The 25,598-nt window shown below is 37.6% G+C and overlaps 1 protein-coding gene across 2 annotated transcripts in view; it reads right to left on the reverse strand.

The window, feature by feature from the left end:
• The window catches only part of olfm3a (olfactomedin 3a), a 32,784-nt gene that overhangs the window by 4,244 nt on the left and 2,942 nt on the right, over window positions 1-25,598 (reverse strand). The window contains exons 1-3 of one of the 2 annotated variants that reach the window (XM_055037940.1): window positions 13,302-13,334; window positions 6,283-6,426; window positions 3,867-4,022 (exon numbers count right to left, since the gene is read on the reverse strand). In XM_055037940.1, the coding sequence (XP_054893915.1) occupies window positions 3,867-4,013 (147 nt within the window). In that variant the 5' untranslated portion in view covers window positions 4,014-4,022; window positions 6,283-6,426; window positions 13,302-13,334. Of the gene's footprint in view, window positions 1-3,866; window positions 4,023-6,282; window positions 6,427-13,301; window positions 13,335-25,598 lie in introns of those variants that run through there. The other variant, XM_055037939.1, reaches the window with a different exon arrangement.

Raw genomic sequence — 25,598 nt, forward strand, 5'->3', positions numbered from 1 at the left:
AGAAAAGACTTTAAAATAACTTCATAAGTTTATAAATCACTGATCGGCTTTGCACCACAACGCATTAAAGATCTACTGTTGCCATAGCAACCTTCCAGTCTTCTGGTTCTGCTCTGCATCCCCAGAACCAGAACCAAACATGGAGAAGCAGCATTCAGCTTCTATGCACCACAAATCTGGAACGAGAGTCCAGGAAAACTGCAAAACAGCTGAAACACTGAGTTCCTTTAAATCTAGACTGAAAACCCACCAGTTCAGAGCTGCCTTTATATTCATAATAAATGAAACGTTGACCAACATATTTGATATGTACTGATAATTTTAATGATGGCACTTGACAAATGCAATGTATGCTACTGGATTTGACTATTATTGATTGTATGAAGTTTATGCTGTTTTCATGATGTAAAGCACTGAACTGCATCTCCATATAGGTAAATATCAGAGGACTAAGTTGGAGAACCAACAATGAGGTCATAGATGATTAGCAAAAGATGTATTTTTAAAGCTTATTGACGAGAACCAATAAAACTTAAAGGACTGCGGAAAATAAAAAAGGAAGAAAATCTCAGCACAGAACAATGGTAGAAAAGTGCTGCGGCAGAACTGGGAGAACAATGACCGGGAGATCGAGGCAAAAATGGGCAGAGACATCAGCACTAATAAAACAATGGCATGGCAAGTCCGACAAAAATAAAGCAAAGCAGTAAATGGAACAAAACAAAAACCGGGGGTCTGCAACCTACGGCTTCAGAGTTGTGTTTGATTCTTTAGACTCTCCACAGTGCCTCTTAACAACTTAGAGCAGTAATGTTGTAAAACTGTTCCGATATTTAAGGTAAAGGATAATTTTCCCCCCCAAGGCTAGTGTAGATTCTGCAGCTCAAGGCAAAATGTATTTGGGAGTAGTAAGAAAACTGTTTTTCTGCATTGTAAATGTTGAAAACGCCTGATGTGGAACAAAAGATATTTCCCAGACATTACCGAGAAACAAACTCCAAAACCATATTTTACTTTTCTTCTGAAAAAATAGAATAAAAAGAAAGAATGAAAAAGGAAAACCTAATTACCACAAAGGCCAAGAATGGCTAACTAACTGCTTAGCCAATTAGCTCAATGGAAGGGGAGTAACTTGCTACATTTCAGCTTTAATTTCTTCTGTAAAATGTAGAGAAAAATAAACTTATAAAAGTAGTTTTATAGCACTATGTTTTTTTTACTTCAACATGAACAATGTTATTATGGAGTAACTTTTACTTTAGTACACTTTCTGCCTATTATAGTGCAAACAAGTTTAACCAAAGATGCACCAGGCACAGAAACACACACACACACACACACACACACACACACACCCACGCGCACACACACACACACACACACACACACACACACACACCCTCCATGGGCTGCCACCTTATCGTGGTGGGGGGGTTTGCGTGTCCCAGTGATCCTAGGAGTTCTGCTGCCCAGTGCAGACGGGTTCTAGGTGAGGGACCAGACCAAGTGCAGCCCAAAGATCCCTTATGATGATACGACCGTTGGAAACAGGGGTTGTTCTCTCCGTACATGAGGTCCCACCCTGGAGCCACCCTGGCCTGGGGCTGAGGCACGCTGGGGAGCCCCTGGTGGCCGGTGGTGGTATGACAATAAAAACCTTGAATACCTGAACTATATCAACAATATATGCACCAAGCAATACATACACTTAGCGTTCCACAGATAAATGCTTTTAATCTGGTTAAGAATAATAATTGTACTGTCAATAAATGACGTCTAATCAATGTTCTTAGTGACCAGAGGAACAATAAGGCCTTAATCAGCCCAGAGGTTCAAACTGATGAAACATGAGGATGGAGGCTCTCTATTAAAACATTCCTCACCATCTTCCATGTTCTTTCAGCAAACAGTTGAGACAGAGCTGGTTTTGGTTCCACCACTATTGACCTGCTGTTTTACCCGCCATTGAAAGTTTTCTTGAAAGTCTGTCTGTCAGTCTGCAGATCATGTGACCAAACCAGAAAAAACACTGAAAATATAGATTACAGTATTCTTTGTTTTACCTGGCAGCCATCTTGGTAGGCGGTTGCCATGACAACAATAAACAAGCCACAACAATACCAGAACATTACAACCGTTGTTTACGTCTATTTATGATACATTTTCTTTCCCACTATCGTTTTCTATCTGGCCCCAAATGGAAATCAGTCGGATGCTCCTGATATACGGGATAAAAACAAGTGAATCAGGAATTATTCTTGTTTTCAAGGTAAAGAATAAAGAGTAGGATAATTGGTGGTGGAATGATGTCACTCCACCAGCAAAGGGAGATTCTGTGATGAATCTGCTGCATGTCTTTCCCTTCTCTCTCCTCCCAATTTCCAAATAATTGGGAGGAGCTTAAAAAACTTAATTAGAGCCTAAAAACTTAATTAGACCCTTAAAAACTGAAACATTGACTTTATCTCACAAATGGACCCCAAAAAAATCAACTTTCTTTCTCTCTCTCCCACAAAATTAACAGATTACTTAACACACACACACACACACACACACACACACACACACACACACACACACACACACACACACACACACACACACACACACACACACACAGTCCGTGTTTAAGTGAGACTTCTTGTTTGTAGGCTTGCTTCATTGTCACCATGTAATTCTCGCTCTGCTGAGTCTGCTGTTCCATTTGAGGTCAAATGAATATGAAGTCAAAAAAAGATAACACCACAGGAAAAACTTTGTCCTGTTCTGCTGGATTTTCATTGCCTGCTGTAAGAATGGATTTAGAGAGCTTCATGTTGGGAGGAAAAATATTTGGAAACGTGTTTATTTTAGCTTGAATTTATTGTTTTATCACAATGTTCTCTTATTTAGGAAAGTTTATATTTTTGTTTTTTGATTACCTTATTTTCACAAATTAAATCAGATGTTACAAAACATTAAGTAGCCCTTTTAACCAAAAAGTTTTTAGATTACTCATTTTACCTCTACTTGATGCATTTCTGGCCACTCCACCCACCTCTTCCCACAAGCTGACCAGAAACACACACACACACACACACACACACACACACACACACACACACACACACACACACACACACACACACACACACACACACACACACACACACCTCCTCCCCCACACACACACAGTTTGTGTGCACATCTGAAAAGCTGGTGATGAAATGTTACAAACATGAAAGCAAAACAACAGAATTAATGAAATTGGCTTTTACCACTCTATTTTATGGGGGCACTTATCAATGAGTCGTATCAAAACACAGTGTTTGCTAATTCAGACACTTTAGAATTAGCAAAGCGCCGAGGTAAACTGCTTCACATGATAATATTGTCAGCAGGAGTGAGATGTCAGTTTTTTGTAGACTACAGTTGCATGTATTGGCGATGGCTCTTTTTGAGTGAGTTTGGGTCAAAATTGGACACAAAATTCTAAGCAGGAAATCTTGAGGTGAAGGACTCCAAAGTGCTTTAAATTCAGTGTGAAAAGTGGGTGGAGTCTCTCTTCTGGAGTGCGGTGGAGGGACAGGCCTGAAGCACGACTGAAGTCGGGAGAGGCCTTAGTTCATCATGTGGCCGTGACAGGTTCGCGTCCCAGCCTGATGACCTTTGCTGCATGTCTTCCTTTCTCTCACAACACACTTTCCTTTCTAACAACTGTCAAATAAAGGCCACAAGAGCCAAGAAAACCCATCTCTTCCACTTGTAGTGGAAAGAAAAAGGGCCTAAAACGAGATCTGAATGAAATACAATCAACCCAGGCAACTAAGTGAAGTAAACCCACTGGTTTAAACGAACCGCTGTGATAACAAAGTGCTTGGGAGTACCTGAAAATTCTTGGCCATGATGGATTTCCTGTCATCTTCAACCTGTCTGAACTTGGTCCTGAGGCCTTTCATCTGGTTCTCCATCTTTATGACATATTGGAAATCCCTCTGAGTGCGCAGGTTCAGCACTTCAATGGACTGAGACATGTTCTGCACCTTAAACGGAAAAGGTCAAGGTTAGCAACAACCCGAGACGGTCTCTGTTCACAGACTGAGCTAACAGCAAGTAATCAATACATTGTACAAATGACAGCAAACTATTGTCACTACACTGTAAAAAAGTCTCTAATTCATATTTGTACAGTAAAATTCTGGCAACCACATCTGCCAGTATTTTACCGCAATTAAGAGACTTTTCTTTTTTACAGTGTAGTTGGTGTATATTTTCTGAATATATATATATATATTTTCCTGCAAGATCAGCTTTAATATTTACACACAATCAGTGTTATTCTCCATAACATTAACTGTCGTTATATTGTGATGTCAGACCTGTGGAAAGTGACCGCCCCAGTCAGTATGCAGCCAAAATAAAGCTATATGAATAGAGTGTGCTTACATAATACACACATATTATATTTCAAAAAATTTCAAATTGAGTCATTCATGAGGATATATTTTGTTATTTGCAGCATTTTTCATATGCTAGGGATTATTATAGGGTTCTAAAATGTTCTAAAAGTATTGGAACTAGCCAGTTTTCCATTACCTTTTTCTATTTCTTTATGTGTAGGTGTGCAGGTTTTCCACGCGTTAGCTTGCTGTGTGTGGGTGGTGGTGATTAATGGACATGGGGTCATGGCAGGTCTAGCTTTTGGATGTTTGTCACTACACACCAAACAGTACAGAGGGCTGTGTTTTCTCTATGAATCACATTTCAGGTACAGGGGAAAGGATCAAAGACGGCATCCTGAAAAATGGTACACAGTCTCCACAAGCTGTTTTATTCAGTTCCACTATTTGTACTCGATTAGCACGTTTATTTGCATCAGGGCAAAACAGCGGCGTCACCGGAGATGTAAGCGAGATTGCATTTGAGGATAAGTAAAGTATGTGGAAGGAAAAATGTGTTCTCGAGGGTCTATAAGTCTTTGGTCAAAAAGAAATATGTGACAACTGGTTGACGTTCTGCTTGTAAGCACTGAAAATGAGTATCACTGAATGCCTGTCCAATTCTCTGGACGGGCTCTTCTCTCACTCGACTTATCAAGTAGCTCAGAGTGTTTTTGATGTTGTTGGTGACTCAACAACAACCTTTCCTTGATTTACAACCACAAACTAAAATTGAAAATAAAAACATATTTAAGTGAAAGAAAAATGTTTTTTTTTTCTTTTTTAATTGCATTTTCAGAAAGCGTGGCATGCAGTTACATTCAGTACCTCTGCGTCAATAGTCAGTGCAATTACAAGCGAAAGTGTTTTGTGTCACGTCTGATGGTTTTGCACTTCCCACGGCTGAAAGTTCTGCCCACTATTTACAGGATTTCTTAAGTTCAGTCACACTTAACGTCAAACTTCCATGTCTTCCGACACCATTTCAATTGGATCTATGTAGGGGCTTTGACTAGGCCACTGTAGCACATGAATATGTTTTAATTTAAACTATTCCACTCATGCTCTGGCTATACATTTAGAGCAGTCTGTCTCAAACTGTGGTCCACTGATCAGTGGTGGTCGCCCCCTATTGGTCCACTAGGTACTACATGTTATCAATGGTATATTTACCGTGGCGTCAGGTAGCTTACCACAGGATTGTGTTAAAAATAATAATTGAAAACTGGCTTAAAACTGGGTCACGCAAAAGAAAAGCTGCAGAAACTGGTGGAAAGCAAACAACTCCAGGCTGATGTGTCGTTGACGAGCGATCGGATTCCTTTGATTGGCTCTTTGTGGTCAGTGGTAGGACTTGACTCAGTTAGTGAGAACTGTTCTTTGATGTTCAGAAATTTGTTTGCTTGTGATGCTCTGCTTACATGTCTAAAGCTACTGTTATTTGTATTTAATTAAGAATTATTAAATTAATTAAATACTATAAGTAAATAAAATTGACAGAAATTGGTGGATTAATTTTATATTTTATAATGGTGCTGAAAAAGATTTTTTGTTTCTGCTAAAGCAACTCAAACATGCTTTTCTTTAATTGCTCTTCTAAATCACAAATAGCACCAAATGTTTTTGATGCACATAACACTTGGTAAAAAACAACTTCTCTTTTTTTTTTTTTTTGTTTCCATGTGCTTGACGTCATTAGATTAAATAACTAAAAACCTCCACGTAGACATCTTTGTCGTGGCCATGGAAATGAAAAAAGGTTGTTCTAAACAAACAAAAGGTTGCAGGGGTTTCAGGATTTTGTATGTGTGCTTGTGCGTGGCGCACTGGGGGAGGTAAACATCCCTTTTGTAACCGTGCTTACCTTCTCCAGCAGCTGTCGAAGCTGTCTGCTTTTGGCATCTCTGGAGCACAGGCTCTGTTCCGGCGCGACCACAGTGCAGATGCAGCGGCCGTCAGCATCCTGGGCTGAGCTGTACACCTGCCAGCCCTCCTTAGGGCCGATAGTCTGCAGGTAAAAACAAACAGCAACACTCAGAAGCTGCATAAGGAGTAGCTGAAATTACATTTAAAACCACATAAATTAAAATAAAAATTTATTTTATCACTCAAATCCAATAATTTTTTTTATTGAAAGGTTTGTCTCTTTGAGTGAAACACAAACATGCAATTATTATTTCTGTTAATTAAGATTATCTGCTTCCAGCCAAAGGAATAAAAAAATACATTTAATATAAGGATACTCCATCAGACCAATTAAAAAAAAATTGTAATACAGAAATTTGGGTTTGGATTTAATAAAAACTTTGTAAAGTACCTCCTTCAAGGTTTTGATTTTTCGAAAGCTATTTTTCATCCAAAATCCGAGCCTCGTCAAAACGCATTTGGTTGCGTAATACTGAATGAAAAGACTCAACAAATTAATTATCACATTTTAGATGGGTTGATCTGATTCAGTCTATAAAATGTATTTAATTAGATCATCACAGATCGTACTTCAAAAAGGGGAAAAAAGCAATCTGTTTTGCTATTTTCAATTTTCATTTGGAGCTCTTTCTAAAGATTCTGAGGCCCAATTTCAAGCTCAACACAGACAAAGCCACTGCTTTTCACAATAATTAACTCTCACTACATTTCTCGGAAAATGCAAATCTGATGAAGGTATGCCCCTAAAGACTAAAGTCTCCCGTTTCCAAATTTTATTTATAAAATCGATTATTTTCTCTCCATTTCTACCAAAAGCATTCCTAATAAAACACATATAGGTTTCAAGGGACACAGGCACTGCACTTCTCAGATCAGCATTCCTTTTTTTAAATATCATGTTTAGAAATAAGTGTCTTTGTCTTTAACCCGTTTTGCATGACGGTCATTGACCTTACCATCCAAACTGTGTCATTACTGTCATTAAATCCTGCAATATCATTTTTGAAGAAGTTACCCTACGCTGAGATGTTAAAGTTTTCTGACAGAGCATCCTGCTGAGGGGAGCAGATGTGGCCACTAGTGCTGGAATTAAACAGCAGGACTTTAATCACAATTTAAATTAAAGCAGTAAATTCTTCCAGTTTCTTGGACTGACGAAGAAGCTGCAACAGCCTCTTTCCAGTAGAGGAACTGAGCGGCAGGATCAAGCCAATCATGCAAATATGATTGTATTCCCTTTAAAGACACGCCACGCTGTTACCGTTGAGTTTTAATTGTGTCGAGCCAACTGTGGCTTGTCAAGAGTAGCTGTTTTGAAATGTCATTCTTTTAATAACCCATATTTAACCCGGTTGTGAATTTTTTTCGGTGTCTAAAGTTGTAATGTAGCAAACAAAGCAAGCTTAAAGGGGAAACATTATGTAAAATTGCCTTTTTTGCGTTTAAATTACTTTATGATATTGTTCACTCATCAAAAACGTTCCTGGAATGTTGCTTTGATACTTTCATGTTTGAGAAATCCTTTACTCTCCCATGGTAACCATTCAACTGTGCAAAATGCCTGGGTGGACCTGACACCCCTCCCCCACGCTGCTCCTTCAGACTAGCCAGCAGTAATTAGCAAACAGCTAGTAGGTATATGGAAATTTGCCAAAGAGAATGTGGACAAAGACAAGGATCTATTGAATGTTGTTATTTAGATGGAGGATTCTGAAATTGAATTGTTTGGAAATCAATATCAGAGGATGCGTTTAACTGTAGATGAATACAGAATACAAGAAGCATGGAGGTGGAAGGGTCATGGTTTGGGGATGCTTTGTTGTAGCAGCACTTAGCATAAATTTTCCTATGATTTTCAGTTTTTCAGAAAACAAATGTGGCATTATCTGAACCAAATTAAAACCTGAAGCAGAGCCGGGCCTCGCAACATAACAGGAACCCCCCCAAAAATTACCAGTACATCCACCAAGCATGGAAACAATGGACCAGTCAAATCAAAAACCCAAATCCTGATCTCACTGAAACACTTTGGGGTGACATGAAGCAGGCTCTACATGCATGATTTCAATGAAACAAGCTGTTTAGAGCAAATTGACACGTTGATGTAAGCATTACTTTTTAAAAGTTCTGAACATCTACTTAGGCGTTCTACTTTTTTTTTTTTTTTAGCAGTCCTGTTCTTTATTATTACCTCCCCTCAGGGAAAATTGGTTTTGGACTCCTTCCTGCTTCAGCTGATGCTGATACTAATTTCACATCACAGTTGAGCTGTCACAACACAAGCTTCTGGGCTGGTTTTATGACAGGAAGAGGAGGTTTCTAAACGCTTAAAAATCTTAAACTGTCCGCTCTCTAAAAAGAGAAACAGGGTTTTCTCAGACGTTTACACGTATCAACTCTGAAAACAGATAAGCTTTTCTAATACCAAAAAAATGGCAAGCTTTTTAGAACAATTATGGGATTCAAGTCCAAACTTTGACAAGGCCACTTCCGATTTTTAAAACAACATATATATATTAAAATCTTAAAATGTATTTTTTATTATCATGAAACATTTAAGTGAGATCTTTTGTGTATTATTATTTGGCTTTTTATATTCAAGAAAAAGCAATATCCAATGAGATATTGGACCTGAAGTCCAATATCTCTTTTAAAAGACACAAACATGGCAAAAATACAATTAAAAAAACTCAAATAAGCTAATAAAATATGTTTCATTTTTCTCTACAGGTGTAACTGTTCTTAGAAAGGGTGATTTTTTTTTTCTTCTAAAAAATAAGTTATGTTTGTGAGACAGGGATAGTTATAGTAATTTCCTAGTAGAAAGAGATGCAGTAAAAAGAGATAACGGGTTTATTGTGTGGGTGAATTATTGAATGAACGATTATGTAGGTAAACAGCTGCTGAAATAAACAAAGAAAGTAGAACAATGCTGACAAAGAGTTGCAGAGAAGCACACAGTCAGCAAGCATTAGTGAGCTGCAGAATGAAATGGATGGTATCTGGCAAGTTCTGAAAAGAAAAAGTAGGCCAGGAAAACCTCTCCTTGACTTTTTACCAAAGCCTCTTTAAATATTCACAAAGCAAAAACAAAAGTGAGACGCTGCTATCACAAAAAAACAAACCACATGCTGTCCGTCTGACATGTTTCTGACTCAGGCATGGTCATGACTCGTTTTTCCTTCCTCGTTTTTCACGATGTGGCAAGTCATCGGCCAACTTACAGTATGCACTGGAGGAGGCTACACCTAATTTGTCAGCATTTTCAATCTCTCAGCACGTTAAATGGAAGAGGATCAGGCTTTCAGGGCTACAACAGCTTCACAGAGCTCCAAGCTCTGTGAAGCCAAAGACTTGGTCATTAATCATCCTTACAAAACAGCATCGAGCAGTTCACCCCCCCCAAAACACAACCCCACACCCAGTCGTCTGCCCAGCAGAGTCGTGCTTTCTGCAAAGCCGTCACACACGCACGCCGCCCTGCTTGAGTGGTCAAACGCGACGCCCAGACCCAGATATAAACAGTTGCCAAGACGGATTCGCATTTCCTCTGATTTTGCCTGCTGTTCTTCAACAGCCTTCCCTCCTTTTCTTCTTCTTCCCTCTCTTTTTTGTTAGCCGTGGTCTGACTGACAGAGCTTGTTTTGCAGGCGGGTGTACAGCAGAGAATATCTTTTGTGATGGCACCACATTCTGATGGTGATCAACACATCTAGTGTCAAAAGTGAGGAGAAAAAATAATAAGACCTACATATTTCCAGATTTATGCTACGAAAGATTTAGTAGCATTTTTTTGTGTTCATTTTGCTTATAGAAAATAAGCTGTCTATTAATTATCCACACCTTGATATATGGTGTTGAATTTCTTAAGCCACACCTTCTCTTATTTTACAGATATACCTGCTGTGCTTAAATCCATTAGGTCTTCAAGATTGGGGTTAGAAAAAGTGCCTACAAATGAGAAGATGGTGAAATATTTAGGGCCCAACAATACACAAATACAGTACAGCACAAAAAAAAAAAAAACTCAATTGCCTACACTGCAAAATCACTATATCTTAGCAAGTATTTTTATCTAGTTTGTAATGGAAATATCTTAGTAAAATAAGACATAACTAACTTGTAAGCAATTCTTCAGCTAGATGTAGTAGCTTGTTTGAAGTCAATAATTCCTTAATATTGATCTAAAAGTACTTGTTCCATTCACAGGTTTGGTGACTTATCACAAGATTAATTTCCCATGTTTTGAGTGACATAATCTATCAGTGGAACTAGACATTTTTCATCAATATTAAGAAATTATTGACTTAAAACAAGTTCCTTTATCTTGCTGAAAATGTACTTGCAAGCTAGTTTTGTCTTATTTCAAGTGTAACGACATTTCCACTAGACTAGAGACTAGACAAAAATACCAGGTAGGATTTTGTGTTTTTGTAGCGTAAACAAGGATTCACTACCTCGGGATTCCTGATGCTCGAAACTGCAACGGACACCAACGGCTTAATCTGCATTTTGATCCACACAACAACTACTTAGAAATAAACAAAGACAGTAAATCAAAAACAAGATATTGTATCCCCATGCAGGACAACACTGTGAATTCAACACTATTGATCCCAGTATACAATTCCTATTAAGAACTGGAGGATATCAAATGTGACAAAAATACTTAGCATCATAAGACAAACTTTTCACTATGGATTTTTATTTCCAAGTAAATATTTGGTATATTCTGGCTTAACTTAGCTAACAAATGTCATCCTCTATGGGATAAAATTCAACAGTGTTCATTGTTCCGTTGTTGGAAACTGGAAGGCCAGACATGCAGTTCTTTTAAAAATTCAGAAAACAATCTTTTTTCTCAAATCTTTTTCTTCTTTTTCTACATTTGCCCATTTCGCACGACTACAGACTGAAGATTGCTCCCATCTGATTCTGAGCAGAATAAGCGGCTACAGAAAATGAGTGGATAGATAGATTTCAGGGAGATTAATAAATACTAAAGCCACACAAACACCAGTCAAAAAAAAGCTCAAACATATTTTAATTAATTCTTTTTGCCATCATTTTTTTTATTTATGCATCTGACTTTTACCAGTCAAGCATGCAACAAGTAATTTTAGCCAAACATATAGTGAACAAAACATTTATAAGGAAATAATATATTTACATTATTTGAGGGACTAGGAAAAGCACCATATAATGTATCCCCATCCCTTTTCTATATTAAAAACATAATAATTGTTCTAATTTCTGTTTAGCCTAACCCTTCAGAGGTTCTGTTTTTCTGATAAAATAAAAATATTTAAGTAAGTTAAAGGATTACGTCTACACATTAAACATACATATTCATATGGACTCATCAAAAAGTCATATTATACACATAAGCAGCACACATTATGTATGCATGCATTCCCATATATGTGTGTAACTCAACTGAATAACTTCTACAAACCTAATAGCCATTGATTTTTCTGTTCATATAACATCCATGAATTTTATGAATGTCTCATAAAAATTGTCTGACTATAATTACAAATGTTCAACCTCCCCATTTCTTTTTTTCCTACACACATGACCGGTTTTTATTCCTTCCCTCAATAATGTTGAACTCTGTTAATTTCCTCTTAAGTCCCTTATGCCTCACTGACATGCAGAAGGATATTCCCATTACGGAAATCTACGACCGTCTCCCAACTGGCTGAAAAGTGGGAAGAGAAGGATTGGCTGTGGCTACTAACACTTCAATTGGCTATGGCTTTGTGCTTACGATAATTTATTTTACACAAACTGGGCTAAAAGAAAGGCAAAAAATAAGTAAAAGACAGCAACACAATGAGGAAACATCATTAAAATCGCTGGAGAGCATAGAAAGGAAAATAAGCTGTCTATAGAATTATGATCCTATTTCCAACATGTTGTTATAAGGAAATAACAGAAACATGTGGGAGGAGTAATCAACGGTCTAAATTCTTAACAACAACCTTATCGAGACGGGATAAAAAAATTTAATTTCGCAGATGATTGAGACTTTTACCATTACTGCATGTAGGAGATGGAGAGAGCTGCAGGTTACTATGCAACCTAAAACCAAACTGATTGGAGGAGCAAATGAGGTCCAGAGTCAGCTGAGTCAGTCCATAATGCCTTTATACATCAGTTCTGTCAACACAACAGTGAAACTCAAGTACAACTTCCTCCAGTTTTGACTCTTTGAACTCCAGAAAGTGGCCCATTTCGCCATGATTAACACCAAAACATGTGTGCATAAAAGTGTAAGGTCTGCAGGTGCTAACTAGAGACTAAATTCAGTATTAAAGCCACAAAAACTCTGGAATCTGCTGGACATGGAGCCATGGGGACTGGTCCACACTGCATGTTATTAATCTATATAAACAGCTGCAAAGCTGTTCCAAACGAAAATCAGGCCTGTCATGCCAAAACATAATAATCAGCGCAATAGCCACCAGCAGAAATGGAACAATGCCAGACTAATTAGTAAATCTGAAAAACTGAAAAAATGACTTGTCTTGTTTTTGGATTGCTCTCGAGTCAACCATAGTCCACAGTTATGAAAAACTGACACAATTAACTCACAGCAGGGGGGAAAAAAACTTTGGGAAATGAAAAACAGTTTAAACCAGTATTCTCAAAGTTTGAGGACAGAAGGACAGTGAAGGACAGGAAATCCTTCACTCTGCAGGTATCTCCACAATGACTGAGATGAGAAAAATCTGTCCTGGCATGGCCTAGAATCCACACAGGTACCTATCCTCATACAAGCAAAGGATAAATACCTCACAGGTGTTGCATATTCTCACTTTGAAGCATTCTTTCCATTTGGGTTAATAAAGTGCGAATGAGAGAAGAGAAAGTTCTGGCAGGCAGCCGAGAAGTCATTTCAATGTAGAAAAGAGTTTGACAGTGACAGTACAGACACGTGAAAGGTATCCTTACTTGGCAGTTGTTGGTTCATGTTGGAAGCTGAAGGTGAAACAGGGGGGTTGATGATGAAACCTGGAGGCATTACAAGTTATTATGTCAATAACATGAGGCGACGAGGGTTTTTCTTTTGAGGAGTGACTGGTGAAAGCAATACCTTCCAGACCCTCTTGGATACAAGAGCAGACAGACCTCAACGGACTCCCTCAAAAGAGTAATTGGACCAGAGCTTTAGACCATCGACATCCAAAACAGAATCTGCAAAGGTATGCCACCTGAAGGTAGATAAGGAGCATAACAAGAGTTTTGTAGATTGGTAAAACTACTAACTAGTAAGGTGCCTGCCGAGTCCTTTCGCACTGGAGGAGGCATGTTGCCTGAACAACAGGAGGAAGAACTGAAACAGGATACATGTTTGTGGTATGATGGCAGCAGTAGTGCCTGAGGTTCATCATAGTGGCTGCGACTGAGGTGAAGTCCAGAGATCCATCTTTAAGAATAATCTGGTAGAGGGAGTGCTTTCTTCGCTAAAAGGCAAGTCTCGAAGCAGAGAATGGCCGCCCCTACTTCTCCTTCCCTTTCTCCTTGCATCATTACATATATTTCTCGGTACATAAAAAGAAAAAAAAAAAAAAAAAAAAAAAAGTAGTGACCTTACCCACTGTGTCTATTGTCTGGCTAGGTAGAAAAGAAAAAGAATAAAGGGAGAGAAAGGCCAACCTGAAAAAGGGCAAAAGAGCAAAAACCCTCACAAGAGAAACCCTGAAAACAGGTGAGGAAAACGTGAGCTAAAGGAAAGCAAAATGCATTTTTAAGGAGGATATGCCAATGAAAGGAAAGCAGCAGTGAGGATAAGCACTTGAAGCTTGATGACCCTAAGGTGTTTGGGGCAAAAGAAATCCCTTTAAAAATTCTTGTTTTTAGTAGATTACATTCAAATTCAATAAGTGTGTTATGAAAGGCAATGAAAGAAGAGAAGAATCAAATTGCAGAACTCGGGAATCAAAAACACAACATCACAGCATAAATTCAAGCAAAACTGCTTGGTTGAATAAATCCTTGTCGTTTACTTACAAAACCAAACATATGCAAGCTTTTTTTTGTGCTATGCTGTTAGATGTGATAGCCGCCATGTTAACTTGTGTTATTTTCAATGGTACAACTTCAAAATCAGGCTCAACTTCCCTTATCATGGATAATTAAATAAAATCATGCAAATCAGCAGCGTGCGTCGGAGGCGTGAAAAGTGATGATAATGAATGCCTCCCAGTGGAAGTCATGATTTGTGCTCCTCATGCAACATAAGTATTCTGCCAATTATACACGTCACTTAATCTCTTTTCTGTTTGTCACCAGAGCGATTATCTGTATGTCCCCCTGATTTGCCGTTTAATGTGTTTGTATGAACCTATTAGTCTGACAGAAGTGAAGATATAGGAGACTGATGAAGGACTGAAATTGAATGTATGGAATAAACTGAGGGATTTACTGATTACTGAGTCAAATATGTGTAGATCATTTGGCCACAAACCATTTCGTCCAAACTAATTCTCTTGTCTGCGGTGGATATGAGCAGGTCAACTGTGCAATTTAAAACTAATGTTAATATCACAGCAGCTTGAAAAGGTATTGAGAGCTTTTCAACATTTTTACACTTTTGAAACCTTACAAACAGAAACCTTGTCATAAAATGTGTATATTATTAAAATTTTAAGTCAACTCAAAAAAGGCAGGGAACAGCGGTGGAAGAAAATTCATGTATTTAAACCCCGTTAGTCAAAAAAATAGTTTTTAATTGGTCATAGTCTCATCATATGCAAAATTTGACAACATTGTATTGATAAATTTCTTTATCAATGTCTGGACAGTGCGGACCATCGCTTGAACACCTTCCTGTAAGTCTCAATTTTTCTGAGATGTGTAGCCTGTATTAGTTTGCAAGCTGTACTTTCTGTTTACTACAGAGAGTACAGAGATGTAGGGTAACGCCTACATCTGATTAAACTTGCAAAGCCTGACTGATTCGCTCCAAACTAGGAGGTGGAAACACGCCCAAAACACATTTTCTTTTGTGTGATATTTTAAAATATGTTGGAAATTCACAACAGTTCGATGGAAGCAATTACAAACAATACCTGTTTTTATGCCAAAAATCTACTTGAATGCAATATTTGACAGAATATCAAATTTTAAGTGTTATGAATGAGATCTTTTCTGATCCTTACACTTACCCTGAAAATATACTTAAAGTATATTTTTATGTAATGAGATGCTAAATCTTGCACAGATAAAAAATTGGATTTATCACAGTCAAAAAGGTTATTGCAATACTCAGCAATCGTTTCATGATTCCATAGGTTACTGACATGGGTTGCCAGGTATAATCCCACAAAAAAGTTTGTATACAAAAGTTTTGGAAAATGTATTTCCTGACTATATTATTCCTATCAAATATGTAGGGTAAACTCCAAGAGTGTTCTGTCGTGATTCAGTGTTTGATTTGTAACAGCAGCACTTGAAGTTATATTTTTAAAAATGTTGTTTTTCCCCCCGTTTTTCATTTGTGAAACTGGCAAAGAAATGATCCTGTTTATGTTTTTTATAGCTGCAATCAAGATTCTCAGTGTGGCTGTACATATTGCTGCTCTAAAGAAATCTCTGCTCCGGCATAGACAGCCTGGGCTCTATAATATAATTTCTTTAGGTATTTTCACACGGCCAATTCGATCTGTGGCTCTGCCACGGGATCATTCTGGCAATTTGTGAAAATTCTCAGAGGATTACCCGAGATGAGATTCCAAGGATAGGATAGGAGAAGATGAAGAAGAAAAAAAAAAGAAAGAATGCCAGTGGCCTTGGCAAAAAACTGTCTCTTATAAATACACCTTTGATAAGTAGTGACAGGTAAAGGACTCCCTCTGCAGTAATAGTGTGACCCACAGGCAACAAATCGTCTAATTTTGATAAGCTGTTGTCACTGTTTTGTTATGGTGGTGTAAAAGATGAAGTGTCATACCTTCCTTGCCGCTGAGCCAGGTCATTAAAGAAGAATGAAGGTAGCTTGGCAAATAATTCACCTAGCAGCAGCCACAACGTTACAAGCCTTATTGCTGCTGTCAGAATGTTTGACATCTTGCCATGTATGTTGGGGTATTAAAAATGTGAGGTACATGGAGCTCAACTTGATGAAATGAGGCAACATCAATTCCTGTTACGTCTTTGTGTGCGTGGCAGATTGTGACGCACTACTGTTGTACATAGTGCATGTGTATTGGGATGGCAGGTGCAGGGGTCACACATCAGGGTACACCAAAGTGCAAAATGTTTGCCGTGTCGTCAACACTCCTTTGATAAAAGAATGAGTTCAGTAAAGAGTTCAATGCTCTTTAAAAATGTTTGTGCGCAATATCCACATTTTCAGACTGAAAGTTCTGAATGAATGGGTGTAAATAAGGTTTTTGATTACAAATATGTGCCCATATTCTTCATTCGCCCCCTTTCTTATCTAATCCTCGAAAATACTCAATTAAATTCCATGAATGGCTTTCATCAAAAGTCTAAATTTACATAGAAATGCTTTTGATAGTCTTGTTTTTTATTAGCTGTTTTAATATTTTATGTATTTTTCTGCTTAAATGTGATTGTTGATATCTGTAAATGGTGCTGTTATCTTGCCAGATCCTTCTTGGAAAAGCGATTGTAGATCTCAACAAATTATTATTATTATATATTTTATCAGACTGCATAAGAACTTTATCTCTAGAGGTTGAATAATTATAGAACTAATCACACAATGGGTCCAGCTGCCATTGATTGGAGACACTCCAAGAATTCTGCATTAAGAGCTGAGTGATTCTTCACCAATGTAGACAGAGCATCTGCATACAGTAACATAACATTAAATAGCATTTAGTTGCATAAATTCCATAGCGGTAGTGGACAACAATTATATAAGTTGGTGACAGATGAGTAAAAAGGTATCATTTACCATAAGGTTTGATGACTTTCTATGCAAAAAGTCTTCAAATCCAGGCCTCCAGGGCCCGTGTCCTCCAACATTTCAATGTGTCTGTTCTACAACACGTTAGTCAAATAATGAATTTGTTAGCAGGACTCTGGGGAACTTAACTGCACACTTTGGAAGCAATTAAGCCATTTGATTTAGCCATGTTGGACCAAGAGCACATCTAAAGGATAATAGCCCTTAATCCCTGGATTTGTGGATTTCTGCTGTGTGCGGATGAAATGTAAGACAATTATGTAATAATCTAATGAAGGTAGGCTCAAACCAGTTCCAGCTGAAATGTCGAGATCAATTTCACTTCATCATCATCGCAATCGTCCGTCAAGTCAATTTTCTTACACAGAAGTCTCCCTGTATCCTAGCAAAACACAGCAGTGCTCTGATAGACGGAGTAAATTAGTTGGATTTTTGTACTATTCGTTTTACCTTTCTCTGAAACTGGGTTTGAATTAGCTAGTCAATGTTTGAAATTGTGCAATACAGATGTATTAATTACGCTCAAAGATAAAATCAGGGTGGTAACAACTTCCACAAAGCTAAGTCTTGATTACAACAATGCTGCCATGCTGCCTGGCATAAGACAGAGGCCCTAAACAGATGCTATCGCTCCAGTCATCGATCAAGTTGTCTAAGCAAAAAGCCACCAAGGGACTGGAGGCCAGTGAAGTAGTATGTGCACATCGCTACTGTAACTGATGATCATACCACTTAAACGAGTTAACATTTTAGCTCTAATGGGAGGGGGAAGATGAACTTGCATGTGCAGCCAGCTTTGTAACCACAGTGATCCAGACATCTAGGACAGCAGTGACAAATAGTTACGCCCATGAGCAGAGGAGCAACAGCAATAATCCCAAGGCTGGGGGAAAAAAGCCACAAGAAGACACTGACAAAGAAATAGCGAATGCTGTTGAGAGAGGTGGGGAGGGTGGGACAACACGGCAAAAAGAAAAAGCCATCTTCTCTGTCAGATTTGACTCTTGTGAAAGGCATGCGGGGAGATTAATTTCCTACAGGCGTGCCACCTCCTTGCCTTTTCTGACCTCGGCAAAGAGGAGATTGAATAGATAATTTTGCTGCACCTCGGCACATTCCGGCCCAGACAGACTCCGAATGAGCTGCCGTATTATCTTGTTCACACTCTCTCGCGTCTTCTCTAGGGTGCGCTTCAATGAATTCCTGCGGCCTGAACAAGTCGACGTGTCAGTCACGAGCACCACGACGGACGATAATGAAACAGTCATCAAACATTATCGGTGAGGTAAAGTCAGTGGGCAGCTCCAGGCCGTGCTGAGTGGCACACTGCAAGACTGGAGCAGAATACTAAGCAGCTGTCAACACAAACTTATTAAGGTGTAAGCAAAGATACACAACGAAGAGGTTCTTTGTACCTCAACTTCTTGCCACTAATTGTTGGTGTTGGTCTGGGTTAAATGTCTGCTTCACAGTGTTTTGCTGAAGTACAATAAGCTGAAAAGAATAAACAAATAGCCTTACAAGAGTTATTGTAATTAAATGTTTTGCACGGACGCGTAGGCAGTACTTTAAACTAGAGATACAGCAATCAGGATTTTGTGCCCGATTTCCACTCTCTGCTTTATGTAAAGCTTAGACTTGCTGACAGCAATTTTGAATAATTCTGATTTCTCTTTAGCAACTATAGCTAATATTCAAAATATTGCCATGTATAAGAAAATATATGCCATGTGTAAGAGAGCAGACGCTGTAATTGAGGGTTTTAATAACTTAAAAAAAATTTTAATAGTTTTTAAACTGAGCATAGCATCTTATATAAGTATTTAGTACATTAAATGGAGTTAACATTAGTTGCATAGAAAATAACAACTCCAGTGTTCATTATCAACAATGTTCACGATAAAATAAGAAAATTTGCTATAATACTTTCCTGTTACCTGCTGAAAATCCTGTTTTCTCTTTTGTGTTAATTGATTTCACAGATTTCAATACATTCTACTTTATTTCAGCTGAAACTGCTGACATGTCACAGTATGTTATGGCATAAACACATTTTCATTTTAAAATTGATTCCTACATATTTGTCCTTCTTCTGACTTCATCTGAACTCCAAACAGCCAACTGTGAGTTTTCTTAACTCAGTAACAACCCACACATAGAAGAGTGTCGGTGGTGGTAGAGTTACATTTAGTGGATTGAGTAAAAAAAGAAAAGATCAGATTTTAGAGTTTCAAAGTGTCTTATAATGTGTAAATCAAGCAACTCCAGTTAGCAGCTGAATTTTTAAAGTCTCCTGTCCAGCAACATGCCACTCAGAATTGTTGTCTGATAGTGAAGGTTAGACCCAACGTATTTACAAGGCGTAAATATGTGATTCATTAAGGTTGTTCACCTGATCTTTTTTTTTTTTTGCTTTCAAAGAACCTTTTGAAATGCTCTCTTTCTAATTACATTCTGCAGTGGTGTCAGTGGGATGGAAAGCTGAAGCTGCCTCAGAGCCTTTTAACTACACCTCCGTCTCGATCTGGAAGCAAGACGACGTCTTTAAATACAGCTTTTAGCTAGTAAATACCACCGCATTAATATGATCAGCACATTCCAGCAGGCTCTTTGAAGTCATAGAGCAATTTATTTGCTTCAACTACTTTCCTTTGCTTCACAGTAGTTCGAGAGAACTGAATATTTCTTGGTAAGACGTTCATCAAAGTGCTCTGACTTGTTGCTTCAAATAAAAGAAGAAACAATCTGCAAGCACAAAGATTCTTTTAAATGCCCAGCAAAGCTTGAAATTTACAGCCGTTACCTTTTGTATGGCAGTTTTTGAGTCTGAGACCTAATGGTATGTTTAAGGCTGGGATTTGTATGCGTCAATGGAGTTCATAGATTTCAATACATTGAAAACTTTGACGCAATTAATTATATTTGTTTGCAAAGGTTCTCGAGTCGGAACCTTTGCAAACAACATCTGCAAAGAAACAACACAGGCTCTTGGTCCACCAGGGGTTAATTTTTGCTTCACAAAACAATCTGGACGAGACTGTTGTTGTGTGCCAGTTGTGCTAAAAGGAGTTAGTCTACTATTGAAGCTATTCAAGCCTAAAATATGATCTTAATTGGGAAAGAAAATGTCAGCGTCCATAGTTCCCACTTGTAAAGGAGTATTTTTTAAAAGGATTCATAAAATGTTTGAAAACTGATAGGACATAATAATAGCACTTTGCACCAATCTAATGGTTGAAAAACCCAAATAAATTAAAAACAAAGAATATTTTTGTTGCTGAGCTCATATGCCCATTCAATAACTTATAAATTCTAACTGTTTTTTTTTTTTTTATCGATATATGGTTTTGATTAAACAATAAATAATTAGTAATCCAGTCCCACCGCTAGTACTTCTAACAACGTCTCAAAATAAGAAGATATATAGCAATTAATCTATCAAAGAGAGGGAAATAGAAAGAGCAAGAAATCTGGATAATTGTGGATATTTAAGATAATTGTTAAAGTACAACCCAAGACAAATTATCCAAATAAGTAATCACCAACAAAACATTTTCTGCTTTTATTTGAGACTGTCAAAAACCTTAAAATCTCATACGAAGCTGAAATAAACTCGTCTTCTTGTGTTTGAGTATAAACTCCTATATTTACAGCTACTAAGTAGGTTATTTTACATTTTGTCCTCATTACAGTAACGAATTAAAAAGTCTCCTGCGGCTGGAGTACAGAATAAATACATGGAGGTCACAAATGGCTTTCCCTCACATTCCAGCCTTTTAGCTCCCTTGAAGTGATATCTATCTGATACAGAGACTTCTTGGGCTATAATTACAGTCATCATGGAACAGGGAGAGAGCTCTAACTGTGCCCCTGGTAGTTTCAACATCATGTCAAAACTCCTGTAATTATGGCTAGACGTGTTATTATTGGAGCCGCATTCACTCGGTATAAAGGAGTTAAGAAAAATAAATAAATAAATAATGTCTAAAGCATCATATTTGTCATTTAAATCAAAGCCGCACTTTTGTAATTACAGATATTCATACCACCGAAATTGATGGATCAGTTTTTGGATGAGTACTTTCAGGTAATCATTTTCCTGTCGGATTTGCGGCCTTACTGTGTTGACAAATGGTGAAAAAGTGACATCTTCAGTTTACCACCCGGGTGAGGAATAGTCGCGTAAGAAATGAAACCTTCGGCATCTTTTAATTTGTCGCAAACCCAGATAAATTACCCCGGGCACGTTATCAGGATAAATGCTAATGCGAGACTGAAAAGGACATCAAATATACAAGAAATGGTAGCAGCTCGAGGCAGGCGATGCCCCCTCCGAAAATGACTTCAAAAGCACCCTGTATGTTTGAAATGAATGACAAGCAATAGGATGCTGTAATAATGACAGGGCGTCACATTTTCTCTGTGTGATCTCCCCTGTCATGGTCACCTTTCATTTCATGTTTTATTTTTTGTTTATGTGATCAGAGCCTCATTATGTGACCTAAACCATTTCAGTGGAAGCGGAGGCTTAAAGCCGGTGCCTTTTGTGTTTAGATGTGAGCTTTTTCTGTGGTAGCGTGTTATGTGTGCCTGCCACCTACTTACAATGGCTAACAAGAGGGCAAATAACCCTCCAGGTGCCGAAGCCCAATCTGAAATAGTTCCACATAGTCAAACTATGTGGAAAGACTCAAATCATCCACGCAGTGCTCAAGTTCAGGGCTGATGTGAAGTGCCTCGCAGAAATATTCACACACAAACCACATTTTGATGCAGTGAAACCTGTATGATTCTTATTGGAATTAGATGTGGCAGACAAAGTGAAATAAAAAGAAAACCTGGTTTTAATCCTTTTAAATTATTTTTTTTAAATCTGAAATGTTTCCTCTGGTTCTAACTTGATATTAAAGTTTGGAGTGGCTCAAACTTTAATATCAAAGTTTCACCCCAGTTTTATAAGCCTGGCAGGCCACCAGGCTTCACTTGCATCCCCACCAGGCTAAGCTTTGTTTGCTTATTTAATTTTACGACACTCGTAACAGTGACGGCAAAGAAGGGTTAGAGTCTATTTGGTGTAACAGTTGGAAGTACAATAGCAACAAAGTACAGGTGTCTTGAACCATTTTCTGTTTTTACCACTTTAAAGGCTAACAACTTAATATAGTGACAAGTCATGCCCCCCCAAAAAAGTATATTTAAAATGTATTTTGTTATGTTTGCCTTTTCAAGACTTTATAGTGGGTGTTGAAATATTATTAATTGTCTTCCAATATCATAATTACCAAGTGATACTTTTGAAATTTTCTGTCAACTTTAAACATTTTTTAACTCAAAAACACATTGGCTGACTGCCCTAGCATCCCTACCAATGGACTTGGCAGGTATTTTGGAAAAATCCTTGAATATGTTTTGCTTTGAAGCACCGTCTATGTGTTAAAGAAAAGAATCTCCATCATGTTATGCTGCAATTACCATTTTTGACAGTGGGAATGGTGTGTTCAGGGACTTGTGCATTGCTGGTTTTCTGTCAGACATAGTGCTTTGCATGTTAGGAAAAAAAATTATTTTCATGTACACTTACTGCAAATGGGAGTTTTTAAGGTCAGATGTGTGGAAAACACGACTAATACATGAGGATTTTTGTATCAGCTACAGTTTCTTTGGACTTTTTTGGATGTTTCTCTGACTATTGCTCTCGTTCCCCTGGCCTGTTATTAGCCATATTTTTTCTGTCTTCAGATAATGGATTGACCAGAAATCTGGGCGATATTTAGCGTTTTGGATACTATTTGATTATCGAACTGTGCTCTAAACTTCTCTACGACCTCTTTGACCTATCTGCTGTGTTTCTTGGTCTTCATTGTGCTGTTTGTTAACTAATGCTCCCTCACAGACCTCAGAGGTCTTCACAGAGCAGCTGGAGTTTATTAAACACAGCTGGACTTAGAGATAACAAATGAAACACAGATGCTACTCACAACTTCAAAAATTACAAAAGCAGTAAGCCTTTGCCTTTCACTTCAAATTAATGCGTTACGTTGTGTTAGTCTGTCATATCAAATGCCAAATATGCTGCAGAGGATAGATTTGTTTTAACTGTACTTGAAACTTTGGTGTAAGAGAGTTCAGCTCAAATACAGCATGAAAGTCATTTCATGCTGTAACATTAGAATAACAAAGTAACATTAGTCAAATGGGCAAAGTACATCAAATATGTGTAGCTCTATAAATATTGCATGTTCAGAATGCATGAAAAATGATTACAGCCTTAATACACAGTAAAACGTCTGTCTTTAAAAGTTATGTTTTGACCTTCATTATTCTTTTACTAGTGCTTTGCTTGCTTTGGAAGAAAAATGTGAAAGACTAGATAGAGATTCCATCAATTTCAAAAGAATCATCATCTCATACCAGTAAAAACAGTCATATTCAGTAAACTGGAATCTTATTGAAATTCTCAAGCCTTTATTTATGGCCAAATAAATATTTCCTTACTCTTGGTAAATAAACACTTCCATCAGACAAATACAAAAAAACCACAAAAAAACATTTATGATATAAAAATGTTGGCTTAATAAGAGATTAATACCTTCTTAATGGTTATTATATTTTAAATTTACATTAGCATGACAAATGTCCTTCACTGAGTCAAAAATTATATTTTACAAAATATGACAAACGTACAAATAAACATGCAGCATTGTTGTTACATGGGCTTCAATCTTAATCATGTATATCCAAATCAACACAAACTGAAAAGCACAGATTTAAATCTTTGAAGTATGATATTAACATAATGTCACTAATTATGTTTTATGTATGTTATGTATCTTCCTGCACTACTGAGACCCAAAGCAGAAATGCAGAAATGTGAAAGTGTTGTATAACAAAACTAATCAGGAAACATCCAACACATTTTCCATGATGTATTGGAATTGTTTTGATTTTGCTTTGCTGCACCAAGGTCATTTTAGCCTTGACCTATTGATTTAAAATTGTGCATTGCATCATCATATTTCCTTTAGAAGTTAAAGATTGACAGAAAGAACTTTTTAGTCTATTAAAAATCCCTCAAAGGGAGCATATCCAACTCAGTAGAAGAATGTTTCATATTTTGAAATACATATTTAACATTTTACTGGGGAAATAACTTCCTTTGTGAGTGTGTTATGGGCATTTGATGTTTCACAGGATGTCGGGTGTTTGTGTTTGGAAAATACACCAAGGCAAGGTCTTTTTTAAACCCAACTTTGTAAAGCGAATTAAGCTTCACGATGGAAAAAATTAGATGCACTTTAGCTTCAGCCCTTCTGTATGCAAAACTAAGTCATCGGGGTGTAAGTAGTCTTTAGAGTGGCAAGTATGTGGTGTATTTTCCCCAGACGAATTTATACAGAAATAAAAACTCAACTGCATATGAATGTTCACTGCAAAATTTCACTAAAAGCTTCACAAAGGTTTGTACTGTCTAATGACATCGCAACAGGCGTCAGGATAGAGCTGATCAGATGGCAGAGGAGATCTACTTTTTGAGACATTTTTTCAGCAGGCATTCTTTCTAAATTGTGTGTTTCGTTTGAATCGGAAGATGTTTGACCTTACACATTTGGCTACAACGATCCCCAAGCCCTGTCAGGTCCTGCTGTGGACGATGGAGCTGAAGCAAACGTGTGTGATTATCATAATTGTCTTCTGAACTTTAATCCATACAAATCTGTTTATGTTTCTAGTTTGAATCTTTCCATCTGATTGGCTTCCTGGCATCAACATAGGTAAGTGATTTGCCAACAAGAGACACTGGATGCAGTCTGAACTCTCAATTGAACAGCTTTTTTCTTCCAAGCTGCCAAGCGATTACATTTTTTCCCATCTGTTTTAGATTTGAGTGATGGCCGTTTGGTCTGTATCTTTAAGAAGCCCCTGCTCTGTCTGACACTCAACCTTCAGTACGCCATCCTAACAATTTAAAAGTAACAAACATGAACAAGGAATGCAAAAGACACATATTTTTTTGTACTACAATAATCTTAACTTGCACGAAAAGGAGTACAAAGAAGTAAGAAGTAGGGGTGCACCGATTAGTTTTCTGGGCTATTGCCGATTACTTTTTTGTCTCAAATGTTGCTAAATATAGCAAGAAATGTTGCTAAATATAGCAAGAAAATTGTTGAGTTGTCAACAGTGGGGTCACTATTGTTAATTATAAACGTGTAGATATAATTTGGAGGGCTGGTCTGTCAGTCAAACCTTTCTCACCAGAATGCAAAAGACGACGGTGGTTGATTCTTATACATTTGCTAAGCTCGAGAAGA

The sequence above is a fragment of the Poeciliopsis prolifica genome, unplaced genomic scaffold (genome assembly GCF_027474105.1).
Source record: "Poeciliopsis prolifica strain line A6 unplaced genomic scaffold, Auburn_PproV2 SCAFFOLD012, whole genome shotgun sequence".
Taxonomy (NCBI): Eukaryota; Metazoa; Chordata; class Actinopteri; order Cyprinodontiformes; family Poeciliidae; genus Poeciliopsis; species Poeciliopsis prolifica.